This window comes from Aricia agestis, chromosome 6 (assembly GCF_905147365.1).
Source record: "Aricia agestis chromosome 6, ilAriAges1.1, whole genome shotgun sequence".
Lineage (NCBI taxonomy): Eukaryota > Metazoa > Arthropoda > Insecta > Lepidoptera > Lycaenidae > Aricia > Aricia agestis.
The window spans coordinates 16,403,675-16,426,820 of record NC_056411.1 but is presented as its reverse complement, the minus strand read 5'-3'; the positions used below and the strand labels follow the sequence as shown (position 1 = coordinate 16,426,820).

General features: G+C 38.9%; 1 protein-coding gene across 13 annotated transcripts in view; it reads left to right on the top strand.

The window, feature by feature from the left end:
* Positions 1 to 236: 236 nt before the first annotated feature.
* Positions 237 to 23,146, top strand: part of LOC121727942 (peripheral-type benzodiazepine receptor-associated protein 1) — a 35,040-nt gene continuing 12,130 nt past the window's right edge. For 4 of the 13 annotated variants that reach the window (XM_042116014.1, XM_042116013.1, XM_042116010.1 and 1 more), the window contains exons 1-7: positions 237 to 571; positions 19,017 to 19,217; positions 21,195 to 21,405; positions 21,547 to 22,455; positions 22,532 to 22,652; positions 22,739 to 22,916; positions 22,998 to 23,130. In XM_042116014.1, the coding sequence (XP_041971948.1) occupies positions 19,020 to 19,217; positions 21,195 to 21,405; positions 21,547 to 22,455; positions 22,532 to 22,652; positions 22,739 to 22,916; positions 22,998 to 23,130 (1,750 nt within the window). In that variant the 5' untranslated portion in view covers positions 237 to 571; positions 19,017 to 19,019. The remainder of the gene's footprint in view (positions 572 to 19,016; positions 19,218 to 21,194; positions 21,406 to 21,546; positions 22,456 to 22,531; positions 22,653 to 22,738; positions 22,917 to 22,997; positions 23,131 to 23,146) is intronic. The other 9 variants (XM_042116022.1, XM_042116012.1, XM_042116011.1 and 6 more) reach the window with 4 other exon arrangements.

The following is a 23,146-nucleotide window of genomic DNA, read 5'->3' as shown; positions in this document are numbered from 1 at the left end:
ATAATTTAATATAGATTTAAGAGATTGTTGTTACCATTAAGAATTTTACTACCAGAAAAACTGGAAAAGACAGAATGAATGGAAGAAAAAAGGTTACATTTTTAATGAGATTCTAATTCTTTGTAGTAGAAAATAAATGTCATTAATATAATATTAAAGCGCATGATGTTACGTAGCTGAAAACGTGACGATGATTCAAATTTCAAAAATAGTCCTTTGCTTTCTTATACAATACGTGGGTGTTCAGAGTTGAGGCTTTCCTGGGCATACGTCAGTACGTGGGTGTCTAGTTTGTCAGGGTTCCTGGCAACCCCGGTCCATTGAGGCGGCTGGGCAGGGCGGTGACGTCACGGCCGCGCCGCGCACGCGCCCCCGTATCGAGCGGCTCACTCGCCGCCTACCGCTCCGCCCGACACATTTTCCCTCCGTACCAGTAGCTTCACGAGACCGTAATACAAGATGGCTGGCGCGGCTAGTGTGCTATGACAGCTGGTGGTTATGTGTGTATAGATGGTACGCGAGTCCTGGGACGGTGGGTGCGAGCGACGGCCGCCCATGTAACCCGGCTACTGTGAGTACCTCATGACCATGTTTCATATTTATCGATCGGTTAAAACAGAAATTAAGCGTTTCGGACCGCTACCTACCTGCTACCTGTAAGGGTAGTACGGGTTACACACTTAATTTTTGTCTACGACAAAGAATATATTGTACGCGAGTGTTATCAGATCGCCGACTGTAACAGTATCGATTAACTTGATAATGACTGTAGGTTACATGACCTATTTTGTGTAAATATGTGCTCATTTTCCAATATAGTTGGCGATTTCATAGGCAAGTTACTTAAGTAGACCTAGAATAACTCGATACACCATCTACACCCACAACTAGTTGTATAAATCAATCTGCATATCACAGGTACTTAATCATTATAAGTGATTGTTTCTCATATTTAACGATTGCCCTTTTTATGAAAATTAACATGTTTCTATTGCCTGTTAATATCACAGAATGTTGCCATATCAAATAAACTGCAACGTGTTCAGTGGCAAATATCCTTTATCACAAATGTAGCTTTCCACATTTTAAATTTAGAACAGCGATCACTTTCTCAAAATTTATATTTACCTTCACGTCGTCTATTTGCATTTATGTATTTGTTCCTGTGCATTAAGAGGTTGTAGAATCTACCAACCAACCGATGCTGACTGATAAGCTAAGAGTAGAACTATGAAGAGGAGAGAATATAGCAACTCCGTTGCACCAAAATTCATTTATCGCGCGGGAACCGTACATTTTCCCGAGATAAAAAGTATACTTTGTCCTTTCCCGGGACTTAAAGTTTCAAGATCTCAAATTTCATCAAAATCGGTTCAGCGGTTTGGGTGTGAAGTGGTAACAGACAGACACACTTTCACATTTATAATATTACATTAGTATGGATTCAATATGCATAAGTATTTAAAAAATTATTTTGATTAGAAAATATACTATTCTCTCACACGCCCGGAATTACAAAAATATGAAAGACTCAGTTTTTCAGATCTTGAATTATTTACACTGCATAAAATATTATCGCTACCGCTTCTTATCAGCTTATTATCTGGGTAATAAAAGAGGAAGGTTTTTATGTCGTGCGATACTCTAAAGTTTTATACAAAATAATATAAAAAAGATATTATTATTATCATCCTACAGTATCCCACTGCTGGGCAAAGGCCTCCCCTCTCTCTTTCCAAAGTTCACGATCCTGTGAAGTTGTTGGCCACTCTTTATCAAACGCATCTAGTTCGTCGCGCCACCTTTTCTTGGGTCGGCCTCTGTTACGCCGACCATTCGGTAGCCACTCCGAAACTAGACGCGCCCACCTGTAATAAATGTAATGTAATAATGTAATAAACCTGTAAAAAAAGATATAATAGAAAATAATATAAAAAAGTTGAGCTTTATACTTTAAAATGCTTACGACGACCTGCAGCACTTCATACCTCCTAAAGTAACCGCGACTGGAACTATAGAGTACATGCACAAAAGAATTTTCAGATTTAATAAAATGATAAAAATTTGGCTGTCGCTGGCTCTTAGGGCCTGTGTTCACTTTGATTAGTGATATTAAGTGCAGGTGATTATTGCAGGTGATTAGTAATCCGGAAAATCAAGTGTGGACAGCGACTGATTAGGGCAAGATCTTTATTTTCTGCTAATCACTAATCACTTGCACTCGCACTATCAAAGTGAATACAGGCCCTTGATTGTACGATTAAATACATTTAACTGTCAAAGAAAAAATTCTAACGAATCAGACAAGGATAAGACAGTCTTTTTTGTGAAAACGTCTTAAGGGTTGATTCAGACCGTAACGCGAAGCGAAGGTGCATTTCTAAATTAATATTATTTATATTCGCAAAACGTCTCACGCAATTGAAATCTGTCAAATCCATACAAATTTATGCCGCACCGTACCTCGCCTCGCCTCGTCACGTTGCGGTCTAAATTGACCCTTAGATGTACTTAGCGTAGATTTTTTTATTATGATAATAGTGGAGATACTGCGAACATTATAATAAAGGCAACGCATTCCGTGGCGAACTTGGAATTCACTCCTTGACCGCTACCTTGCGGTGAGCTTCAGAGTTACCTCAATTCTATTACGAGGGATGCTAAAGCTCAAACTTCTTATTAATAGACATTGTTAAGCATTCGAGCACTAAGCCACAAAAATTACGTATTGAGTTACGAATTTTGACGACCTCTGTGGCTCAATTGGTTGAGTGTGTGGTAGCTCAAGCCGGGGGTCGCGGGTTCGAATCCCGCCGACGGAACAAAAAGTTTTCAATGTTCCCGGGTCTGGATGTGTATTAAATATGTGTATGATTAATGATATAATAAAAAGTTTTAAATATATGTATGGTATAAAAGTATTATATATTATATTTCCGTTGTCTCCCAAGCAGCAAATGGACGTGCTATAATGGTCGAGAGCACGTTCTTGTTTTCGCTTTAAGTTCTATAAAAGTTCTTAAAACAGTCGAGTAAAAGTGCTGTAAACGTTTACTCGACGCGAAAAAGGCGCAAATTATTCAGACTAAAGTTCTATTAAAGTGGAATAAGCGCTGAGTAAGCAACAAAAAGATGCTGTAAGATTTGAGTAAAAGTGGTAGAAAACACTAAAAGAGTTTTAAGAGTAACCAAAATGCGTATATAGGATATTTAGTTCAATAAACGCAATTGATTTGCTATTATACAGATAAAGTGTGCTATAATAGCAGACGAATTGCTTTTATTCTCCTTTTTAGTTCTATAACAGCGAATAGAATGCTTTTACTCGACAAATTAGTGCTGTAAAGAGTGCGAGCTTGTGTGCTACATAAATTTAATGTAAAAAAATTATAGTTATTAAACTACATCTCAATCCTTATTTATATTATCAAGTTTTTGAGAAATCAATATGTGATTATTTTTACTGTTCGTGTAGCTACTCCAAAACATCATGCGCAACAAGCTTTATTGATAAACCCAAAGGCATTTTTACATAAACATTCATGCGCTGCCTATTTTCTTAAATTTGAAGACTAATTAATATAATTAAATTTACTTAAAATATATTTTTTTACTGCCATTGTCCACATTGATAATCTAGTTGCAGTTACAGCTAACTTATTCCATTAAAAGTCGAGTAAGAGTGCTGGTCACCACATTTATAGCACAAGGTGTCGCCATGATAACAGGATTTAGGGTTCGCTTCGTAAATATCGTATAACAGCTCTTAATTACACTACAGCTCCTATACGAACGTTTTTAATTCTACTATAAGAGTTAGTCTGTAAGCGTGCAGTAACAGCAGCAATGTTGCCATAAGCAATTCGATTGCGTTTATAGAGCTTTTATAGAAACATAAAAGATAGCTGAGTAACGGCTGTATAAAAGCACCCAATTCAGCGAATCATCTATTCTACAGCTATTATACGACTGTTAGAGATCAAACGATCGAATAATGAGTATTTTAGCCATATTAATTCAGCATCTGCTAAAAGGTGGAGTAAAAGGGCTAAAACATAGTGCTGTAAACGTTTATTCGACGTCCTTAAAGCACACATTAGCAAATATTGCCAAATAGTCGAGATAACCGCTATTATACGATAAATAGGTGTTTTATGAACGGTTACCCGGCTCTTATACGATTAAAGGCTGAGTAAAAAAATCCTTATTCGACTGTTTTGCTGCTTGGGCTGGTACCTGTAACACAAGTCCTTCAGGTACTTAGCACGGGGCCAGACTGACGTGGTGTGAAGCGTCCATAGATATTATTATTATTATTATAATGCAGCTTATGTTATTTAGATGATTTAAAACAAAACTGCATTCAAAATTCTTGATATAAAATATTATAAGACCTATTATTGTAACACACATACGCAAAAATAAATGAATTTAAATTTGAAAAAATGCAACAGAAAAAATTGTGGTTTAGTACACAAATGTTTAACAGCGACCAAGTTAAAAGTCTAAAAATTTCATGACCTCTTTATGTCTTTAAACTCTATGATCTCTGATATGAGTGCATTAAACATTAAAAGCAGATAATGTTTTTAAATTTAAATGCAGAAATGTAATTAAAGACGAATACCATAGGTACTACAATGTACAGAATTAGCCTGTGTTTATTGATTGATATTTGGTTTTATACTTTAGAATGTTTTATACGTTCTTTTCTGAACATAAAGACTCCGTAGCAGATCAACTAGCGCCAGAATTCTCGATCGCGCTATCAAAGTTTTCTAAGTATAAACGACAGCTGCTGAAATTAATAAAATATAATATTATCTTCCTTTAAGGCACCCGCATATCCCACAAGTCGTTCTAGATGGAAGATGACAGGGATAATCATAAAATTCAAGTTACAAAGCGATATAAGTAATCCATACTAATATTATAAATGCGAAAGTGTGTCTGTCCGTCTGTCTGTTACCTCTTCACATCTAAACCTCTGAATCGATTTTACTGAAATTTTGTATGGAGATACCTCGAGTCCCGGGAAAGGACATAGGATACTTTTTATCCCGGAAAAATGTAATATGGTTCTCGCGCGATAAACGAATTTTGACGCAACGGAGTTGCCGGCGTAATCTAGTTTATAATAAACTAGCTGTTTAACTTAACTTCTTAAAAAGTGGGAACATTTTAAAATGTTTTATTTCCTCATTGACTTTGCGTGTCTTCCCTAAATCTATCCCATCTGGCGTGTTCTTGCTTGGACAAATGCCAATATGAAATCCTAACTTTTTGTTACATATTTGGTATGTAATCCAAGCGTGGATCGATTCTGGCCGGATTGGCGTTATTAAGTTATGAATTCAGTTGTTATTGTCAAGACGTAATTTTCTTTGTATGTAACAAACACAAATAATAATTTATGTTCGGAAAAATTACATATTTACATAGATTTTTGACAATTCCCAATGATTTCGTTATGGTTAATCGGCATGCTACAAATTACGCCGATTAAAATGCAATTATAAAGGATGAAAACACTTTACAGAACAACTATCGAGCCTATTGATTTGTGGCTTAACATAGTAATTTTTATTTATATTGCAGATGTGTTATCATCGGTCAGTCAAGGTTTGGTTACTATTGATATATTAAAAAAAAACTGTATTAACGATAATTACCACGCAGAAAAATGACGCGAGCCCTCACAAAGCTCGGCTTTTAGCTAGAAGACTAATTGTATAGTCTAGACATAAACCATAATCTGTAGTTACGCTGAGTCTCAGTTCATTTGCGTCGTATCGAGCACGCATATCTCAATACTTGCTCGCCCAAGCACTAGGTTTTGACGACGGGGTTAAAAGGGGTCAAAATCGTGACTATATTTGTCCTTGTCTTATAGTCAAATACAGTAGGAGACAGAAATATGAGATTTTTTAATACAAGACAATGATTTACAACGTTATCTTTTAATTAGCATAACATTTCTTTCCACTAAAAGATCCCGATTTGAGTAAAACTCTCTAGCAAATTCGTTCTTTAAACTAGGGATAGTTAAAACATAATCCTTTCTTGGCAGTCGAGTAAACAGGCCAGTAGCGCTCCATTAAATCGGCTTCAGAATTTATCTCTCCACCGTAATCTCTAGAAATCGAATCAATTATCGTCGAGTTAGAAACCCATTAAATACAGATATGAACCTACTTAATTGGTGGAAGCTCCTTAATTGGTTCAGTTCTTTCGAGTTTAATTATATGGTTGTTATACTAGACTCATTTCAGGGTTGTTTTTTTAAAGAAAAAGACTGAAATGTTAGTTATTCGTAACTATACAGGTACACCACTACAACTATAATATATATAATATATATTGTAATTTCAAGTAGTGTAAAATAAAAAAATAAGGTCTTATTTTCAGATTTCGAATGTTCGATTCAGAAATGAAAGAATTGACAATCTGGTTTTTTATTGTCGTATGCCGTCGCAATAATTATCCGATACAAGATCGTGCTGTACTTAAATCGGAGATCGTTTGGCTCTGGGCGCTCAGTAAATATTCAGGGTACTTCGAGCACGCGAGCCAAAGTGGGCCGGAGCTATGCCCCAGAAAGGACATAGTGACGTTATGTAACTGGTATAGGCCGCGTAAAACTATAAGATCGCTAGGCGAGAGTGGGAACAATCGTCGAAAGTATACTTTCATCGATTGCCTTTTACACTCTGCAGGTATCCAGAATACTCTAAAAATGTACCATCGAGGAAATTGATTCCTAGGCAGTTGACGGACCCACGTCATTTGGTTGGGATCATTTCAATTTAATGTTAATTGTGATCTGTCGGCTAGGCTTGATCAACGCGACCAAACTACGTAGGTCCCCAATCTGCCTAGGAATCATCTTCTTTGATAGTATAATAGCTGCCAATAACACGTTAAATGCCAATAATACGACATCTCTGATCTAACTTACCAATCAAAAGAGGCCTAAAATCGAACACAGTGCCTTTTCTTTCTTCTATTCAATTGGCGTTTACGTTGGTTAGCAATATGTCACATTGCAATAACTTTCCTAGTTGATTCTTAGGCAGATGGGGGACCTACGTTGTTTGGTCGCGTTACGTCAAACCCAGCCGACAGATCATAATAATTAACATTGAATTGACATGATTCGACCAAATAACGTAGGTCTAGTCAATTGCCTAGGAATAAATTTCCTCGATGGTACATAGCTTATGGAAATATGACATGCATATTGCATACTGCACTATGAAGAAGCTAACAATTTAATGGTCCATTAAGTTTCTTTATATACATTGTGTTCTATAATTAGTAGGTGTTCGGTAGAGTCTGAAAGACGTTGGCCCCCGGCCAGAAAACTAAACAATTCTTTGTGGACTTCCGTCTCGTGAGACTCATGTGTACGGAGTTTCCTCACAATTTCTAATTACTCTTTACTTCACTAGCCTACACAAACTTTACTTCTGTCTTAAAATTATTGTCTATATTCAATTTATCAAGTGTTATTTTTAACTAAATTCCAAAAAGAAGGAGGTTCCCTGTTTGGCTGTGAATTTTTTTTTCTTTCATTAATGTTTCCGCTATTCCGTACGTGCGATAACAATCTCGTGGTAGTCGTCGATTTTTCGCGAAAATAAGTTGCCTATGTCCACAACACGTGGTTCACTCTATATCTTTATTTTATCAAAATCGGCCCAGTCATTTTAAAACCTATTTATTGTTAACAACAGAACATTAACACTTCGTAATATTAGTATAGAACTACGTATATGAAAAAACGAGCTTTTGCCCGCGGCTTCGCTCGCGTTAAGAAGTATTATTATATACTTTCATCCCCTATTTTAATCCCTTGGGGTTGGAATTGATCAAAATCCTTTCTTAGCGGATGCCTACGTCATAACATCTACCTGCATGCCACAGCCCGATCCGTCCACGTAGCACGTTTGCTTACATTGATAGGTTTAATAAATACAGTATTATCTGTATACAGGGTGTAACAAAAATAAGTGATAATACTTTAGGGTGGGTACGTGTTCCTTGTAGAGAGCTCACTGTGAAAGTAGCAGCGCTGAAAGACCAACATTTTTTTTCACTTTTGTATGGGGAAACTCGTGACGATCGGGCCCTTGCCCATACAAAAGTGAAAAATACTTTTCGTCTTTCAGCGCTGCTACTTTCACAATGAACTCTCTACAAGGAACACGTACCCACCCTAAAGTATTATCACTTATTTTTGTTACACCCTGTATATAAAACTCAAAGGTGACTGACTGACATAGTGATCTATCAACGCACAGCCCAAATCACTGAACGGATCGGGCTGAAATTTGGCATGCAGGTAGATGTTATGACGTCTACCTGCATGCCAAATTTCATCCGCTAAGAAAGGATTTGATCAATTCTACTCCCAAGGGGCTAAAATAGGGGATGAAAGTTTGTTTATAACAAAAGCTAGAATCGTAAAACGTCTCTGAATAAGGTCGTTCATACCCAACATTAGTTTGATTTGAGCCAAAAATGTATTCAACAATACCTTTTTCTGAAAGGGAAATACTAAATAGTGCGACAGATTTCACAGTGAGGCGGAATGAAAAATTCAGCCTCAAAGCTCCGAGCTAAAACTGCAATCCTCGTACTCCGACATAATAGCACGCCTCACGTCGGGCTGTGAATGGAAAACTTCCAATTACAGTTTTTGTATACGACTTAGTTTGCCCAGCTTCGATTGTCAATTAGCTTAGGATATAGATTATGATTATTGAATGTCAATTTAATATCTTAGGATCTAGATTATGGATAGAGTATTGATCGGAAATTAACTTTGAGATAATAATAATATCATTGGCACGCTTCACACCACGTCAGTCTAGCCCCGTGGTAAGTACCTGAATGACTTGTGTTACGGGTACCAGACAACGGAAATATATTTAATACTTTTATATTTATACTATTTATATATTTAAGATTTTTATTTATATGATACACATATTTAATACACATCCATGACCCAGGAACTTTGAAAACTTTTAGTTCCGTTGGCGGGATTCGAATCCGCGACCCCCGGCTTAAGCTACCAACATCCCACCAACTAAGCCACACGTTTGAACATGAAGGTTTTTTTAAGACGATATATCGAAGACGACAATCTTGAGTGTAATTAACCTGAAGAATGCCTAAAGGTATCCTTTAAACAGAGAAAATGTGTGGTTTTTGAAAAAATCAGGCAGCTAGCTGCGTGGCACACACGTAGCATCATCGTCGTAGCAGGTCTACGCCATCGTAGCACTACTACGACAACCCCCCAGGGTAAAATAAATTTACCAAATACAACCGGTCGGTATTGCAAATCTACGTGCCTGTTACTTAAGGCCGCATTCGGAGATATTTAACTGTCACTTAACTATAGTAAATGGTTTTATGGAATATGAGTAAATGGAGTTGATGTAAAAAAATAATTATATTATAATCCATACTATACTTGCTATATTGTACCTGCTATATCCACACTAATATTACAAATGTGAAAGTGTGTCTGTCTGTCTGTCCATCTGGCTATCTGTCTTTCTGTCTGTCTGTCTGTTACCTCTTCACGCTCAAACCAATGAACTGATGCTGAAATTTAATATGGATATACTTTGAGTTCCGGGAAAGGACATATGATACTTTATCCCGGAAAAATGTACGGTTGCGGGCGTCATCTAGTAATATTAAAAATTCCATAGTGGTTGCGTCTGTCTGTCTCTCTGTTACCTCTTCACGCCCAAACCACTGAACCGATTTTTCTGAAATTTGGTATGGAGATACTTTGAGGCCCGGGAAAGGACATAGGATAGTTTGTTGTGGGCATCATCTAATAATAATAATACAATCTAATACGTATACACTATATTGTATAGTATGAATGAATGAGTCGTGATGCGGCAAACGCTCGATATACACATTAGCGGTAAGATTGAATGAAGCGCCAAGCTCTTTCGTGTCGGCCATGATTGATCGAACGTAATAAATGGCGATCTTTCGTATTACTAGCATTTCAGACATTTTGATAATGATGTTCTACAGTTTGGAAGCGTTAAAGGTTTTCTTCGTAGCACTTAAATGTAAGAAAATATAATATTATGTCTTAAACATATTTTTAAATACAAATTCTTAGCGTTTGGTGCATTTTGTATCATAATCATAATTTGAAAATTAGTTTAAAAATACATCGGAAACTCATACTGTCGATTGCAGACGCATCCTTTGTGTATACATATTTCGAGGCATCCATATGTACACATCACATATGTACTAAATGTATAATGTATATACATCCATATATACATTTAGAACGTATTTTGTGTATTTTCTCGCAAATATGTCTATAGCAGGTTAAAATAAGTAAAATTTAAACGACTCTCGTAAGTGTATAATATTATATCTAGTGTTTATGTGCATGATGGAAGAGATGGTCTCCACGACACAGGGAAATCTAGTGTTGAGATCAGTGTATATATAAGAATATCCTGTAAAATTTCAAGTGAAAATAATAAAAAAAAATGTTTATTTTTTTTTATGACGACCTCTGTGGCTCAGTTGGTGAGCTGTTGGTAGCTCAAGCCGGTAGTCGCGGGTTCGAATCCCGCCGACGGAACAAAAACTTTTTCAAAAGTTCCTGGGTCCTGGATGTGTATTATATATGTGTATCATATAATATAAATCTTAAATATATGTATAGTATAAAAGTATTAAATATATTTCCGTTGTCTGGTACCCGTTACGCAAGTCCTTCAGGTACATAGCACGGGGCCAGACTGACGTGATGTGAAGCGGTATTATTATTATTATTTGTTTATGTTTTAGAAACTGGTTGTACAGTTCATCCATACCAATAATGTATATCTGTTCCATTAGATATGTCTGTTTCATGAGTGAAACGATAAGTAGCTTCAATAGTTCATGTTTCTTATTATTTGTACAAAACTTTTTGTGTTCTCAATGTGAGTACAAGTCTATCTGGAGCGAAAACCGTGAGAATTAAGAAGTATGCTTTGTGGTTTCTACGGTATCGTTTTGCATCTCAAACATAATAAAGTAAGCATTTTTATATAGAATTTACGATATTAAAGGCTCTTCTTAACTTTTCCTTTAGCGGTAACTTTGTGCTTTCATATTTGAAATAAGATTTCCTTTTTAACCGACTATGCCGGAATGTAATTCGAATGCTTGTTAGTCGTATAGTAAGTCGGATAGCTTGCAGTTTGAAATGGTCTTCCATTTAAGCTAATAAATAATCTGCTAATCGCAAAAATTGTTAAACAAATGATCGGAGTAATAAAGATTAAACCTCTACAACAGTAAGTAGCTTTGTCATTAACCCTTATTAGTTATTAGAAAAACAGCCAAACATAAAATCTCTTTCTTATTGGAAGTTGGTTTACTGCTGGGCTCGCTTGACCACTGTTAAACAATATATGAACAGAGTATTAAAGGTATGTACTATCTGAGAAATTGATTCAGATGGTGAATCTACGCGATTTGGTAGCATTATGTCAAATTCACTTGACAGATCACTATTATTAATATTATTGAGTTGACATACGACCAAATAACGTAGGTCCGTCTACTGCCTATGAATCGATTCCTTCGATCGTACATTAAAATTTGTTTACACTAACATTTAATCGTATCTGAACATGAACTCCAACACATAACATAATATAGTATATAATATATGAGAATTGAGAGGGTTATTTGCGAGTCTCGGGCTCGGCCGGCTCTGACCTTTGACCTTTACGGCCGGCCGATCGGCTTCAAACACTTTTCCATTCAATTACACATCGAATGAGTGATAACAGATGTTTATAGGATGAACGATTAAACAGTATAGACTATAGAGACTATTTTGAGACTATATAGACAACCATTCTTTCCATGTAGGGCCGGTTTTAACACTACCAGCACCCTGGGCGAGATTTCTTCGGTGCCCTGGGTGCTGGTAAAAAAGGCGACGCCCTTTTTGTTTGTGCTCGACGCCCCTTTTTATCCGGCGCCCTGGGCGGTCGCCCAGCATGCCCCCCCCCCCCCCCCCCCCCCCAACGCCGAACGCCACTACTGTTTCCACGCCTTAGTCACTAAACTGGAGTATAATACGTTTATTGCAATAAGTAGGAGCTGGTCTTTTAGGTAAGACTTTTTCTCTTATAGATTCGCCGATTAAAATGTATGGAATGATGATATAAAGTTAGCGTTCGACTGGTGTAATGTCAATTCCATACATTTTGATCAGTTATATGAAGAAGCGATAAGGAAAACGTCTTGGTTAGGGGCTCTAGTCCAAAGTGACAGTACCCATAAAATCATACTGCAGTCTTGTAGAGCGTACTACGATATACTTTTCTTATTAGTGATGTTACTTACGTACAGTACCTTATTAATTATTACTGTAATTTGGATATCCAAAACATCCGAACATTCAAAAATAAAAAAAAATAGCTACACTCCAATTTTAATTTTGAGCTTTTTTAATGCTAACAAATAGACAAACGCTTAAATTAATGCATAGCTCAAGCGATGCTTAATTCTTTGGAGGGTAGTTGTAAATTATTTATACCAAAGAAGACGTGTTATTGGAACCAATAAAGTGTAGGAAGTCGTGTTGCAACACATGTACGAACTTCCATATTGCCAAACTTGCTTCTTTGCTTGTTTTATATTGCCATTTTATTTTAAAATTCAAAAACTTTGTCGTTCTGAAGATATTTTAAATAAACCAGTTTCTGATAGAGAGTGAAAATGTGAGATACCGAGAGATAATGATTGAACAATAGATATCCCACCAAAAACATAAATGTAAAAAAGGAGAGCCAAGTTCAATACAAACATTGTGCTTGTCTAAGGACTTCGCCGTAAAACGAAAGAAGATCTAAATGAGTGCCAGTGCCAAGTTTGATCTATAGCTCAGTCAGTCAGTGATATAATTCATGAAGATTTTTGGACGGTAATATCTTCGAGATCTGTTAATGAAATTTAGACCATAATATATGTATCTCGCAAGTCTAAATATAATATGAGCCAAATTTGAAACGTTTATGTGCAATAGTTTCTGAAATGAGGGGGTCAAAAATGGCTTCAAATGGTTCGTGTAACAAACGGTGCTGCTCGCCATTGCTGTTATAATTGAACTTGGCTTGACACGCTACCGCGTATTGAGATATGCCAAATATCTAGAGTCTAGTGGCATATCTTAAAATAATACTGCAGTGTTTCATTAAAATAATAACACTTTCTGATAAAGTGCCGGATAGACTATCCACAACTTATTTGACAGACTCTCCATACTTTATCTGTGAAGTTAAATTGTGGATAAACTATCCGGCACTTATCAGGAAGTCGTGAAACAGGCCCTAAGAGTGGGTTGCACGGTGCATCACTCAGGCGTTGTTATAGTTACAGTTAAGGTTAATTTTAGCTATAACTCGTTGACCACAGAGCTTGACAAATGTGACTTGCACCATGATTCAGTTAAAGTTAATGGTATTTAATGGTTGAGAGTATAAAAAATGAATAATCCGTCTTATAGGTCTTAGACCTAGTGGCAGAAAAACAGAAAGACAGACAGCGAACTCTCATTAGGTTCCATTTCTAAAGTGCGGAACCCTAAATAACAGTGCATGAATACTTTAACACTAATTTCGGGTGGAATAAAATAACAAAGGTTTTACGTTCCCACTATTAAACTTGAAATATATTCCTCAGTCTTATTGAGGGTAACGAAGCTTTCAGCGCTACGCGGGACAAACCCGGCGATTATTCTACCGCTAATGACACGTTTGAATACGCTGTCAAATGAATATTTTTTAAGGAAAAAATTATAGATACGTGTTTACTGTTTCCATGTCGTACAATATCCATACTAATATTATAAAATCTTGACCTGGGAGAGCCATGCTTCGGCACGAATGGGCCGGCTTGACCGGAGAAATACCACGGGCTCACAGAAAACCGGTGTGAAACAGCGCTTGCGCTGGGTTTCGCCGAGTGAGTGAGTTTACCGGAGGCCCAATTGCCTACCCTTTTCCCTTCCCTACCCTCTTTTTTTTATGAAATAAGGGGGCAAACGAGCAAACGGGTCACCTGAAGGAAACTTCCATCGCCCATGGACACTAGCAGCATCAGAAGAGCTGCAAGTGCGTTGCCGGCCTTTTAAGAGGGAATAGGGTAATAGGGGAGGGTAGGGAAGGAAAGGGAAGGGAATAATTGAGGGTAGGGAAGAGAATAGGGTAGGGGTTAGGGGATTGGGCCTCCGGTAAACTCACTCACTCGGCGAAACACAGCGCAAGCGCTGTTTCACGCCGGTTTTCTGTGAGAACGTGGTATTTATCCGGTCGAGCCGGCCCATTCGTGCCGAAGCATGGCTCTCCCATGTATATTCCGTATCCCTCTCCTATTTCCCTTCCCTACCCTCCTCTATTCTCTTCCCTGCCCTCCCCTATTCCGTCTTAAAAGGCCGGCAACGCACCTGCAGCTCTTCTGATGCTACGAGTGTCCATGGGCGACGGAAGTTGCTTCCCATCAGGTGTGCTCGTTTGCCCCCTTATTCCATAAAAAACATTAATACGAAAGTGTGTGTGATTGATTGATGATTTTGCTAAAATCTGGCATGGAGATATTTTGGTTCGGATACCTACTTTTTATCCCGGAAAAATGTAAGGTTCCCGCGTGATAAACGAACTTTAGCGCAACGGAGTTGGGGGCGTCATCTAACGTATTAAGGTGCGTCCACATTTGTATCATTTGCGCGATCAGCCCCCGTAGACAAGTGGCAAAACGCTAACGCTAACGCTGACGCTAGCGCTACAAAATGTATGGATTTGACATTAGTATTCGCTAGCGAAGCGATGACTTATGTCACATCGCATACATTTTGTAGCGCTAGCGTTAGCGTTAGCGTTAGCGCTTTGCCACTTGTCTACAGGCCCTGATCTCCGTCGCGATCATCGCGCCGTATCATGTATGCGTATCATAGTGTGGACGCCTATTAGATCATTCTGCCGATCATGCGCGTATTTGATACGACACGTATCAGATACGCGGTTAATAGCGATCGGGGCGTATCATGATACGCGTATCATTTAGATACGCTTCGATGATACGCGACGAACATCTTCTGATCAAATGATACAAATGTGGACGAAGCCTTATATACAGGGTGTAACAAAAACAAGTGATAATAATTTAGGGTGTGTACGTGTTCCCTGTAGAGAGTTCACTGTGAAAGTAGCAGCGCTCAAAGACCAAAAATTTTTTTCACTTTTGTATGGGGAAACTCGTGACGCTCGGGCCCTTGCCCATACAAAAGTGAAAAATAATCTTTCACAGTGAAATCTCTACAGGGAACACGTACACACCCTAAAGTATTATCACTTGTTTTTGTTACACCCTGTATATAGACGTACTTTGTATATTGTATGAGCTTAACTATTATTACGAAGAATATCGTGACTAAGTTTTTTGACATGTCTGAAACGTTACAAATCTGAGGGGTAGATTAAAACAATGTAATTAAACTGTTAAGCAGTAGCGAGCTTAATATAAATAATAATGAGCGATAATATCAGAAATCAGATAAAAAGTTAGTCTGAGAATTTGTAACCTTTTTATATAATTTTGTATTTTAATTTTAAAAAATGTTCGATGTGCTTTTGGAAAATACAAGTCATATCACCTTTTAGTTTGATCGTATGGTCTACGGAAAGTTCTCAGTTTTCACCGTAAATAAGTTTAATTTTAAAATTTCAAAGCATTTTAACTCGAGCATCAGATTTGCGCTTAGAAGTAGAAAAATGTCGGCACGCTGTATTGTGAAATTTCATCTTAATTGTCCGAGTTTTCACAAAGGCACGGTGCACCTATTTTCATTCAAACCGGAGTGTGCACTTTTTAATAGGCACATAATAGTGGTTTTTGTGTAGTGCCATTATCCGACCGGCTTCTTAATGTATTGTTAAAGAGTTTTTAATTTAGGTTTTATTCAAAACGGGCGACGTCGTTGTAATAATGCTCGATATTTGTTCAACTATCTGCAACGTTGACAGAATTTTATTACTCGTATGGCTAAGTATGCAGGGTAGAAGAGTAAATCAGAGAGTAGGTGTAACGAAGATTTTTCGATTTTGAATATGTCTATCCTTTCTCTATGAGTGCGCGCAGACTGCAGAATTTTAGTCGGCCGATAGTTTGATCGAAAGCTCTGAAAAATCAGTACGAAGATGTATGAATGACACTAAACGATTTTTAGCGGCCGATAATAATGTACTAAAACCCCAATTTATTCAAACTATCAGCCGACTAAAAGTTTTTAGTCTGCGGCGGCTCTAAAGATACTTCTTTTTATCGACACAACTTTTCAGAAAAAGTTGAACACACGATGATCGTAATAAAATATTACGCAATAGGCTGGCATATCTCGCTGCTATAACTTACGTAAAACTTGTTATAAAAATAATCACAAAATCAATATGTCGTATCGCGACGCACTCGACTCCCGTACCGAAAACCGCCGCTGCCTACTCGAACCACAGAATACACTCGAACTCTCGATATCAAAATTATTTGGCACAGTTGTTACGAATTAATACTCGGTACTCGGTCCTATGGTTGTGTTCATTTTGCATCCGAATAAGTGCGAAAAGTTTATTATAAACTTAATTAGTAATTACGTAAAAAACAGTAATCAATTATTTTGACATTTTTGGCTTTTCACAAAATTATAGTGGACGTAGGTTGGGTTTTAGTACTAGAGGTCAGTTTATAAGTAGGTTGGCAACCTTTGGTTCGCACTCGAGAGGGTGCAGGTTTAATCCCGGTTGGAGGCGTGTACCATGGTCCATGACACATTTTCAGATCTCAAGTACGCGCCGTACGCTCTTAAGATTGCGAAGATTCTGATTCTGTCGGCAGCAGGTACCTTTGTACAGGTAGAACTAGAGATAGCATGGAATTGATAAGGCAATGATGTCGTGGACAAAAGTTAAGAAACTAGCAACATTTGTATCGACTTGCAAAACATACTTACCAACTGTTTTAAATCTACCCAGACGCTTAAAGCCTAAACCCAATTAAGGGGAAAAAGTTTTAGTGCTCACTCGCTATCGGCAGAGGTAAGAGCGCATTATCCTAAATACGGCAATACTATCCGACGAAGGTGCTTAGTTCAATGTAACGCTTCATATATAGGTCAGATGGAAATGTCCTGAATACTTGAGAAGGCCTTCATACAATGCCAGACGCAGTGGCGCCGAGCGCCTAGACGGCGGCGGCACAATCTCTCATTGCCCCATAATAACTGACTCGGCACTTGGCAGACGTATTAAGATTTAAGGTTGTGCGCCTATAAACATTTTCATATTTTATAGGTTTTTGATTGATGTGAATAATGTGTTATAGAAATAATTCTTTAAATAAAAATCTAAGGTTGGCAGCTAACTTTCTTCTTATTTTTCGACTTTAACATGTATATAAATATACCATATGTACACTAGCTGTCCCGGCAAACGTTTCTTTGCCATATAAAGTATTTCGGCCGTATTATTTTATTGAAGTGACTAAATAAGTATGTCACCACGGCAACATGCATCGCTATCCCGTCGCACAAACAATGGTCGCCGTCAGTCTCGAGTAGTAATAAGTTACTATTATTTATTCAACAAATGCACTACTTCAACAATACCCAGTAGCCGATTCTCAGACCCACTGAATATGCATATAAAATTTGGTTAAAATCAGTAAAGCCGTTTCGGAGGAGTACGCTATCTAACATTGTGACACGAGAATTTTATATATTAGAGATATACCTAGTGTGTCTAAGCTACATGCCGACGAAAACAGTAATTCCTCGTGTACCGCAGTCACTTATGTAAGCTCACGCCACTCCACCATGTCTCCATTTGCATAAACTGAATATTCTTTCTTGATATTATAAATAGACATCCTCAAGAATTCGCGTAAAAAGCTTGTTTTTACGAACAACCATTCTTTATTTGGCGATAAATTATCATAATTTATAATCACAACGTATTTGTTTTTCTCTTCCGCAGAGCGGCAAATCGAACCGACATCGATATACACAAGTATCCAATACAACATTTTTAATGGACTGCGACAATTGACAAAGTCACTGAAAGTTATTCACTTTACTATTACTGGTAGTTATTAGTTAGCACTTAGCAGTCGAAAGTTAGAAATGTAACTATTATTTTGACACGAGCTAAATTGTTTTATACTAAGGAATTTGTCTATTTGTTTGCTAAAATGCAATCATTTTCGCAAATGAAACATAGAGACAAATTCCTTCAAACGAAATTTAATTATACTGTACTCGGCGAAACATGGCGGTAGCGGTCATTGACTCCCTGTCAAAAACTTGTCATTTTCTAAATAAACCGCGATTGACAATGAAGTGTCAGATGTTGTCAATCGCGGCTTTGCATAGAAAATGTCAAGTTTTTGACAGGGAGTCAATGACCGCTAGCTACCACCATGTTTCGCCGAGTACAGTATAGTGATTCGCGGGATTCGGGTTAAATACCGCCGTTTAACTATAATATACAAGGTAAAACTAAGTGATAATAATTTTGGGAGTATCCATACTAATATTATAATTGCGAAAGTGTGTCTGTCTGTCTGTCCGTCTGTCTGTCTGTCTGTCTGTCTGTTACCACTTCACGCCTAAACCGCTGAACCGATTTTGCTGAAATTTGGCAGGATACTTTTTATCCCGGAAAAAATGTACGATTCGCGCGCGATAAATTTTGGCGCAACGGTGTTGCGGGCGTCATCTAGTATGAGTATATGTATTGAGTTCACTGTGAAAGTAGCGCTGAAAGAGCAACTTTTTTACTTTTGTATGGGAACACTAATCACAAAAAATATATTTTTCAACGCTACTACTTTTACAGCGAACTCTATATAGGGGACCCATACACACCCTAAAGTAGTATCAGTTATCACCATTTTCAATATTGTCGCAGGTAATGAGTGGGTACAGCATGTCGAGCGGCGGCGAGTCGGACGCGCTGTCGCGGCGGCTGCGTGAGGCGGAGCGCGCGCGGGCCGACGCCGAGCGCGCGCACGCAGACGCGCTGGCGCAGCTGCGGAACGCGCAACGTTCGCCGCTCGACGCGCACAACGTCGAACAGCTGCAGTCGAGGGTACGGGAGTTGGAGAAGAAGGTGCGTAACATTTTCTTTTGAAGTAGAAGCATCTTTATATTTCCCTTCATAGTGCACGAGTTGTACTGCATAATATTTTCTGTAAACCGTGAAAAATCAGGAAACACGGTTTGGTGGTCGAGTTGATATAGGAGTCGACTTACTTACTACGATGGCTCAGTGACCCAAAGTGGATCTTGGCCTCCGACACGAGTTTGCGCTACTTGTCGCGGTCTTGCGCAGTTTCTTGCCACTCTGTGACTTGAAGATCGCGCAGGTCCGACTCCACGACATCTAGCCACCGGTACCGTGGACGGCCGACAGGTCGTCGCCCGATCGGACGCCCAAGAAACGCCATTTTAGTGGCACGATCCTCCCCCATTCTTGCAACGTGACCGAGCCATCGGAGTCGCTGGGCTTTTGTTATGCCAATAATATTGGGCTCGGCCATGAGGTCTTCAACTTCGGCGTTGGTTCGGATTATAGTTCCTCCGTCTTCTGTCTTCACCGGGCCCAAGATCTTGCGGAGGATTTTTCTTTCGGCAACCAGTAATTTATTCTCTTCATCGAGTGTAAGCGTCCAGGTCTCGCATCCGTACATAAGTATTGGCCTTATTACAGACTTGTAAATGGCGATCTTACTTTTTCTACTTAGGAGATTGGACACTAATACTCCATGAAGTGCCGCGCTACATCGTAAGGTGTTTTGGATGCGGGTGTTTATTTCCTCTTGTCTCGTGTTGGTGTCGGTAATGGTGCAGCCTAAGTATTTAAATTTGTCCGTCCCTTTATAAGAAATCCCTCTCACATTCAGGTCTTCTCGTTTTGTGCGCGTGTTTTTATAGCGTTTAATGTGGAGGTATTCTGTTTTCTCGCGCCTACCTTAAGGGCTTCGTTTTCTAAGACTTCGGCCGCGCTGGCCACTTCCTCTGGAGTTTCACCCAGTAATGCCAGGTCGTCGGCATACCCTATCAACCTATGTTTCCCATTCAGTTGTAGCCCTACATCTAGTGCAATCACTTCTTTGAGGACATATTCCAGAACTAAATTGAAAAGCACAGGTGACAGCGCATCTCCTTGTTTAAGTCCTGTGACCACTGCGAACTCGTCCGTAAGCTCTTTAGCAACCCTCACTCTCATTTTGCTTTCCTTAGTGGCGACCATTATCATGTCAACTAGTTTTTTAGGGATGTTGAAGTTCCTTAAGAGGATACAACAGGGACTAGAGAAATGAAAAAAAAGTACGTGTAATATCTATAGCTGTCTCCCTTACCTCAAGCCTATACCGCAGAACGCGATAGAGACAACTGCAGAAAATCCAGAAAATCAACGATTCGTTGTCCCCTGATTCCTTCTCCAAAACTTAACCGATTTAAGTACTTTTTTCATTAAAGATTAAAAAAAGGCTTGAGCTGTGTTCCTATGTTTTGCTTTTTTTGTATAATCTAGCCAAATCTGTTTTCTGGACGTTTGAACACAGTGGAAAATCTGGCCATTTTTTTGGGTTTTTGAACGTTCATATCTTATTTAATAATTAAATTATGAAAAAAAAGAAAACATAGGGACATTGTATTAGTGGCCGTAGATATTCAGGAAAAAAATTATAACTCTACTAGCATTATCCAGGGAGGAAACAGGGGACAACGTTTGTATGGAAAAAAGGGCGGTGTGGAATCCTCTTAAGATCGTGTATAACGAATTACGATCGATGCTGTCATAGGCTTTTTTAAAATCGACAAATAACGCGTGTATGCTTTGGGCGTACGCCCAAAGGAGTCGACTACTCGACTATTTTCATCAGGTGGTATTCAGGAGTTAGAACACGGTTACACTCGCTTGCGAACAATTGTTTGATTATATATTATTTTGTGATGGTCCGTTTTGAAGATGAGCTCTCAACACTTCAGTGATAACTAGATTAAATACCTATGATCTTCTTCCAAGACTGATCACTTGAAAGACAGATTTAAAATACGTTACCTTTCTAAACAACCGTAGGCTGCATTGGAAACTGTCCGTTGCGAAGAACTTCAGTTGGAGATGTCATCGGCGATGCGCCCGCGCGGCGCCACCACCACGTCGTGGACGACTCCCATCGCACAACCTGCCTCGGAAATTGAACGAATCATGGCGAAGATCGAGCAAGACAATCGAATCTTGGCTGAATTGGAACATACTAGATCTACCACTCATGGTAGGTTCTCCATAGGTAAAAGAAATGCATATATTATATATTTTGTATTGCTAGAACGTTGTCACCCTCAATAACTTGGTGATAGTGAATGTAACTAAATCAGATTGTACTATGAATCCTAGAAGTTAAGCAATCTAATTTCCTAATACTTTGCAGGCATGCAACAAAGTGGATCTAATCAGGCCCTGGGGGAATTCCATTCACCGACGCCATCACCTCACCCCCACTCGTACACGAGCACGACGGGGCACGTAGCACTGTGTCAGAGCAGCACCATGCCCACTCTGTCGGGGCTACACGCCACGCAGTCGCAGTTCACGGCCCCCAGCTCCAACTCCGTCGCCTACTCCATGGGCGTTCACAACCCGACCTCATACTCGAACCCCGTAGCCTCGAGCTACGGAATGACCAACACTCATCAAGTCACGTTCACCAACCCAGTTACCGCTCCTCTAGTTAACAATATAGGTCAAATTTCAAGCACCCTGGCAGGACTGCAGTCAAATTTACAAAACATAACCGGAAACGTATCGGGAATGAATCTCGGCACGAATATTACCGGACCGTCTATCACTGGCACGCTCCCAGGAACCGGTCTGACGAGCTGTTTGAATAATCCACCTGTAAGTTTGTCGTCGGGATTAACGAGTACATTGGCGGGAATACAATCATCATTAACGGGAGCTCTCGGAAACACGCTCTCGAATCTAACAAGTGGTACTCAACTCGGTGCATTAAATACGAGTTTAAATGCGACGAATGCATTCGGAACGGGCGCCGGGACGTACACGAATCCTCTGCTATCAAGCGGTCTGGGAACTAACGCTATGAATATTAAACTTAAGCCGATGGATGAAATTGATCTCGGATTATCTAGGTTCGGAACGAGTAATCCGCCATTAGTTAGAGCGACCACACCCGTAACTCCGCACCAACCGAGCTGGAACTTAGGTTTAGATAACCAATTTGGAACTGATAGACTAGGAACCTTAGATTCGACGTTCTGCCACGACCGGGGTACGAGAGCTATAAGACTTTTACCGAATAATATGTTGGATATGGACGGTATGTTGCACATTTTTGATACCTTTATTTGGTTTATCTTATGGAAAAAATTACAAATGTTTCTTTAAAATTTTAGTACGTAATACGCATTATATGAATGGCGGCGGCTCAGCAGAGCCTCAAGTTGATATGTTGGATATACCTGGAAAGGGCAGATGTTGTGTTTATATTGCAAGATTTTCTTACGACCCACCAGAGTAAGTTACTCATAAAAATTATGCGTTAAATTAAACAATAGTCTTAAATAACGTATTATCTTTTTATCGTTTTGTGTTATTTGTAGCGTTGAGACAGCAGAGGGAGAGCTATCAATATGTGCTGGAGACTATCTGCTTGTGTGGGGTCAAGCTGATCCCAATGCGACAATGCTTGACGCAGAATTACTTGACGGAAGACGCGGCCTTGTGCCAGCCAACTTCGTACAAAGACTAGTTGGAGACGACCTTTTAGAATTCCATCAGGTATTTAGACCAAATTAGTAAGATCGCAATGCTAATAAGTTAAAGGTTGATAATGATTCTAACGAAATCGATTATTGACAGGCCGTTGTTGCTACATTGAGAGACGTAGACGAAACAGCAACTACTGCTATTAGCGACTTATCACTCAGTCGAGACGTGGCCAGACTTAGTGAAATGGCCGATATCAGTGAAGGACCAGAAGACGACGATAATGGTAATTACACACATAA